The sequence below is a fragment of the Dendroctonus ponderosae genome, unplaced genomic scaffold, assembly GCF_020466585.1.
Source record: "Dendroctonus ponderosae isolate FM_Combo_2020 unplaced genomic scaffold, Dpon_F_20191213v2 Dpon_F_20191213_2, whole genome shotgun sequence".
NCBI lineage: Eukaryota > Metazoa > Arthropoda > Insecta > Coleoptera > Curculionidae > Dendroctonus > Dendroctonus ponderosae.
The window spans coordinates 15,770,189-15,777,080 of NW_026018165.1; the positions used below are offsets into that span (position 1 = coordinate 15,770,189).

At 34.9% G+C, this 6,892-nt stretch overlaps 2 protein-coding genes across 2 annotated transcripts in view; both read right to left on the minus strand.

Annotated features, from left to right (window-relative positions):
- The window catches only part of LOC109542188, a gene marked incomplete at its 3' end in the record, with an annotated part of 41,635 nt that extends 39,695 nt beyond the window's left edge, over positions 1-1,940 (minus strand). The window contains 1 exon segment of the mRNA XM_048663625.1: positions 1,763-1,940. Within this exon segment, the coding sequence (XP_048519582.1) occupies positions 1,763-1,788 (26 nt within the window). The 5' untranslated portion in view covers positions 1,789-1,940.
- Positions 1,941-5,277: 3,337 nt separating this feature from the next.
- LOC109542192 overlaps positions 5,278-6,892 on the minus strand; it is a gene marked incomplete in the record, with an annotated part of 47,941 nt that continues 46,326 nt past the window's right edge. The window contains 1 exon segment of the mRNA XM_048663843.1: positions 5,278-6,504. Coding sequence (XP_048519800.1) covers positions 6,232-6,504 — 273 coding nt within the window.

Here is a 6,892-nt window from a genome sequence, read left to right on the forward strand (position 1 = left end):
AAACACAGATTTAATTTTTAATTTAATTAGGTAATAAGTATAAAAATATGATTAAATCATCAAAAATTAATTAATAATTAATTACTATAAATTTGTTAAACTTTAGCGTTCTGTAGATCAGTTATTATCGATTTTTCGAAAAAGTTTGCTATAGAACTATCTCGTGAAGTTGGTAGCATCATTTCCGGACACCCTGTATATAGGTATCATAGACGCCAATATTCTGGACTTTTGGATATATTTAATAATCTGGGTTTTAAGTTTGTTGCTAAGTATAATTTGCTGCGTTATTTGTTTCCTGAATGTTACAAAATTCGAAATGCCAAAGAGTATACGTTAAATTCGATAAAATTAGCGAGACTGAAAGTTTATAGATACCACAGACATCGGAAGGAAAACTTTTTGCTTAATTTGAGCAAAACAAAATTTACCGCATTTCTTCACTTTCACTCCCAGTGATTAGGATTCCTATTAAAATGACGAAATGTGACAGGCTCGAACGAATTATGGATGGCAACGTATTTCACATTCGAAAGTCTGTGAATTCTCAAAAGTCGAATTGTGCAAATAAAACAATTACAGATTTGCTACAAAAATAGTACTTTATTCTTCGATACTGCGCCGAACACGACTTTACTTAAAGTTTATACTCGTTACTGCCTACAGCATCTAAAAAATGCCTAGTTTACTTTACTAATATCTATAATATGTCTTTCTGGGGTTTACTTTCGTTAACTTACTTATCGCAAAATAACCAAAAAGTCGTTTGTGCAAAATAAAGGAAATTTACATTATTACCATTCACCACTGGATGCCGGTATTGTAAAAATAGGAACACTTGGAAAGGAAACTGCCGATGGCAAATTACTTTGTGAAAGGTGATTTTTGCGCAAAGCTAGTATTTGTTTAACACATAACACTACCGTCTATACAAATTTTCTAAATAAATATAATCACCTTTATGTTTCAATAAAAAAAATGAATTCTAGCCGTAATATTTTCCGAAAACTGGTTCCCTAGCTTTTCAATAAATTATCCACAAAAGTCTTCTACATTGTTTCCCTTGATGTAAAATCTGATTTGGAATTGAAAAGTACTCAAGTACTCTTAAAATATGTGTGTTTGAAATTGATATCGTTCAGTTAAAACCTCTAGAAGTTATAAGAAGAGTAGAGACCGAAGTTATTTTGATTGATTCCCATCGTAGTCAACGAAAATATGAGAGCAAAATTTTCAAAATCTTGTTAGCATATTGACTAAGTAATGGAACAGGATATAAAGCTCTATTCGATTGTACCATTTGAGTAAATTCTTCAGCATTTTCAATGAGAAAGTGGCTATATGCAAAATAAATGTTGTGATTGCTCAACTATACTTAATTAGCAAAGGCGTGTTCAGTGAATTTTACTCGAAACACACATTTTTGTGGAGAGTATCTGAGCGTAAATATTAGCCGTTTTGATAATTAAATTATTGATTTTCTTGTAGATTGGCAACTTACCAATACTTTCGGTCAATAAATGGAGTCTGCATCTGCCCCGTCGGTTACAAAAATTTAAATTGGTCCAGTTCCTCAGATAATTATAAAAATAATTTGAATCGGTAGCAGACACGGTGAAAATGGTCTACTTGCAACATATCAGTAACTTTGAGAGACTTTTCAAGAAAAAAGGATTGCCGCACAAAAGTGCACGATTTTTAATCAATACGCGCCTTATGTATTTAAAATAACTAGATGGCGAGATAATATAAAAGCACTCACCAGAATTGCAATACTCCCATTGTCATGTACAGTTGTAATGAAAACGGAATGGAAAAAGCGAAACTAAATTAACGAACAGACGCTAATCGAGCAGATAAAACAGTGCACGTTACCGCGAATGCAGGACCACGCACTACTAAACTTCCATTCTCCAAGCTGGGATTTATTAATGGAGAAAGTGTTTCATGGGCTATGGTATGGGATGGGTACAACAAAGAGAATCGTGTCAAGTTTTCCTCGTCTAACGATGAAGTCATGGACTTTATCTCAGATATTCATAGCCACGTGATGTTCTTCAACCATAACAAGTCGCATCCGCCTTGTATTTCCCAATCGTCTTTAGGTTTTCTCCTATAGCGAATCTTTAGTTGCACCGTCTACAAATAATGCTAATATATCTAACAAATATGTTCTTCGATGTTTAAATTTGAAGTACCTACAGTTCTTCAAAAGTGCAAATTGCTTTATAGTTCACTAATTAGAACCACCATTCGATATTGCAAATTGCATTGCCTTTAAATATGCTGCCTCGCTATGCTCATGATCAAGGCATGTATTTTTATGAAATGGATTCGAACTCTTAACTTCTTGCATTTGAAGCAAATGTACGTATTTTTTTACACAGCCACGCCAATCCTAATAATCACCCGAAAAAGTGTAAGTCGAACTAACCAATTTCCTCATCTCAATGGTATGGTGATCAAAGTAACTTCTCGTCTTGTCCTACCATAAGAAAACTAATGCATGAAAACGGGACGAACTAGCAGTCTATACAAAGGATTAAATTAAATCCGGCTCGTTGTAAAGGGTGTTCCAATAAGAAGGACGGATTTAAATTTTGAATAAAACATACATATTTGGGGCATAAATTTGAAACATTTATTGAAAAATGAAGTACACATCATGAGGTTATGAATGGAATAAGGCCTCGGCCAAATGGGCGTCTCGGCTTTGCTGGCACAGACGTGCTCTTTTCATGAAATTTTGTGCATATAAATTTTGCGGTATTTCAGAGATACAGCGTTGAATTTCATCTTTTAAGGCTTCAATCGTTGTTGGTTTGTTCACATAAACTTGTGATTTTTAAAAGCCGAAAGAAAAAGTCCAAAGGCGTTAAATCGCATGATCTGGGCGGCCAATGCCGATCTCCAAAACGAGAAATAACACGACCAGGAAATGGCTCGCGCAGTAAGTAAGTTTCTCTAGCTGTATGGCATGTTGCACCGTCCTGTTGAAACCACATGCCGTTGAGATCCATATTTTGCAATTTTGGCACAAAAAAGTTAGTTAACATTTCACGATAACGAACACCACTTACGGTTAATGCTTGACCAACTGCATTTTCGCAGAAAAATGGTCCGATGATGCCTCCAGCCCACATGCATACCAAACAGCGACTCTTTTTCGATGAATCTGTTTCTAAACGATCACTCGTGGCTTTTCGGAACACCAAATGAGACATTTTGTCGATTAACGAAGCCATCCAGATGAAAATAGGCCTCGTAACTAAAGATAATTTTCGTTGAAAAATCACCGTCCAATTGTCGTTGTTCCAAAATCCAATCAAACAAGGCTCTTCGTTGCCCATGGCCTTCCGGCTTCAGCTCTTGAGCCAATTGAACTTTGAGCCCATAAAGATCTTTTGGTAAAATTCGATGCATGGTGGTTGTGGAAATACCAATTTTCTGAGCTCTATGTCGACTTGATGTGGTTGGGCTATCCTCGACATTTACACGTACTGCTGCGATATTTTCTGTCGAGCGCGTGTTTCTGTTTTCACTGCATTAACAGACTCTGTTTGCTGAAATTTCTTCATTCATTTTCTCACAGTGGCTTTAGCTGGCCCATAATTGTACGCATTTTGCGAACTGTGGCTGCCAAACTTCCACCCCTTTGATAATATTTTTTTACAATGAGAATTCGTAATTCTGGAAGATAGATGCCTTCGAAATATATTGTTGGCGCAAAATGCTGAAAGTGTGCTGGACTCAGAAAAGAACCAACCAATCGATTCTGGACCAACCCAGAATTAAGAAAAGATTGAAAATTGTGGTAGTTAGAAGAAAGAAGAAATGGTCTTGAGAGACTCACACTTCGAAAGCACAGTTCCTGATAAAAGATCAAGAGGAAGGTTTCCCACAAGATACATGGTACCTTATATTATAACCGGTCTAACCGGCAACTTACTCAAACATTCAAGATGGCAGAAGATAGACAGGAATGGAAAGGCATCACAGAAAACAATACATGAACTTATGATGCTCGAAACCGAGCAAACGACTAAGAAGGGAGAAGCGTTTTGGGATACCTAATCAAAAAAAATTGGTTACATAAAATTACATTTTATGAAATGGCATTAAATTTAGAAACATACCTTTTGTGTTTCGGCTCGCCATCATTAACTTACTTAACTACAATGTGCACTTGTAATTACCGTCGTTTTCTTATTAAACTAAGTGCTTTTCAGAGAAAACTGTCTGAGGAACAATAAATGAGACCAAAACCATTTTTCGTCGTCGTTTAAACTTTATGTGGGACGTGCACCTCATCAACAATCAGTCATTAGGTAACCTCCCAAAATAAGTAATATCGTCTCAAAAATTTACGAAACATTATTTTAGAAATCAGCAAAACATCAATTTAAATTGTTTCTTATGCGATCCATTTTAATTGCACCGCATTTAAGTGAAGATTTTACGAGATTCGTATATACATAGTTACTAACACATCAATTGTTTATGTACACACATTTTTTTAACGCTATTTGAAGAATATCCAAATATTTTTGTGGTGCAGCAAAAATGCAATTTTCATTTTTTGATTCCTCTGTTAATAAAATATGTTTCAATGCGTTATTCTGGTATTATGGTGATGACAAAACTAACTTTAGAATTAATTTTCACTGCATAGTGGTTCGATGCACTTGATCTGGTTGGGCTATCCTCGACATTTCCACGTACTGCTGCGATATTTTCAGTCGAGCGACCAGGACGAACGCGTTTCTGTTTTCACTGCATTAACAGACTCAGTTTGCTGAAATTTCTTCATTCATTTTAACTATTAACAATACATGTGCTTCCGAACATGTCAGGAACCATTATTTTTCTTATAGCGCCATCCCTGAGATTAAGGCCTGATCCAATTCGCTATTGTTATTCGTTAAATATCGGCCCCTATTAATAGCACTTCGTTGGAAGGAAATGTTGGCAGTTTTCTCAAAAAGTCTTGATTTCAAGACGTTTTAGATTTGCGTGTTTGTATTTGAGCTGCAAAATCGACTCAAACATGCTACTGATCGTTTCGATTTCGATCGTTTCGCAAGAACCATTTGGTGCTTTGACTAAGTGGTTGACGGTTTACCACCAATCAAATTGCATCTTGATGTGTACTAAATTCGAGACAATTTACTTAACTTTCAAAGCCTTGAAAATGCCTCGAAGAGTTCCTCGTCTTTAATACCCTGTCCGTTAATACTTACTTAGAAAGGTTTTAAATGCGGTTAATAAAACACAATCTCAGACTTTAGAGCTCCCATAACGTTATAAAATATATTCATTAGACAACAACTTGACATCAGATATGACACAGAAATTGTACCAAACTAATTAATAAGTAGCTTAACATTAGTCAACACTTAAAATAGAATTATGCTTCAAACATTTCTGCAGTCTTTGAACTGAAGACACGATATACCAAAATATATCTATATGCCAAATACGTAATTGTGGAATATTAAATACGGGTAGCTTAGGAAATTACTTGTCATGGATTTGTAATACTAATACAGATATTTAATATTTGGAAATTTTAGAGATTCCAGGGAAATCAATAATAGATACAGCTGTTTTTTGAGCTTACAACTCGATTTTTCATATTTCATGATAATCTAGTAAGCCATTATTTTTAATGTGCTAAAATTTTGTAGTTGTGCCTCTTCATTTTATTTAATAATACTATTTGAACAACCTACTCTGAACTATTTCCAATGTTTCTTACAAGCTTTTAGGAAACAAATATGGGTCTAACATAAAAATAAACATCTTATGAATTAAAAATAACTTATTCATTCCGACAAATCTAAAATCTGGAACCCCATGAATTGCTGTTTATTTTATCGTTGACGCTTTACGAATTTAAATGCGGCGATCTCCGTGGGGAGAATAGAGCCATGTGATATCACATTCTAGATATATTTGGTTCAGTAGTTTCATTTTCAGGTCTGTTTGGTCAAGTTACCAAAAATCTAAATTTGTTATTTGATATTATAAAGGTTACGGTTTGGAAAAAACGGAAAGGGTAAGAGAGAACAGCATAATTAGTTACTACTACTATTGTCCTAGTGGTAACTTTTACATATGATATTTACTCACTACCAGTTGCAATAAAATGCTTTTAACGCAATAGAGAGACTATCTAATCCCTCTTTACCTACAACAGCGCCTACACAAACACAGCTTAAATACCTTAAATTACTTAGAGATGAATGGAGTGAGGTCAGGTAATTTAAATCCGGAAAAATCAAATGAACTTGAGGCTGGAAATCGTGACGCTTTATTTACTGTCCTAGATCGAGTATTGCGCAAAGCTGGCGGCACCAATCCAACGGGAATCTGCTGTTTTCTTCCAGCTTTTAGTAAAACTCCACATTGAGCTGCGCAAACCTCGTCTCTAATTACAATTTCTTTTGACCATTCTCTAAGCAACTGATTGCAATCTGTTACTTTCAGTGAAGCACAGTTACCCTAAAATAAACATCAAAAAGTAGATATAATTTAATTAATAAGTTGTTCTTTATTGTTGTATGAGTGCCCAGGCTTTAAATTTTTAAAATAAAAAGCCGGAAATTATTTCTAATTGCTTGTGAAAGAAGAAATTCAGTCTTTTGTTGTCTATGTTCTCACGCCCCATTTGAGCGACAGAATTCGTTTTGGCATCGTTGAATAGAGCATTGAAAATTTGAGTCAGTCATAACCAACATTAGTGAAGCAGTTCGAGTAGTTTTGACCCAGAAAGCGAAATTTCAATATCAGACACTTAGATAAGTTCTATATTGTTGAGGCGGATTCATTTTTTACAAACTTCTTTTTGGGTATTTCGCCTCAAAAATTTTTGTCTTTAAAAAAGACAGAA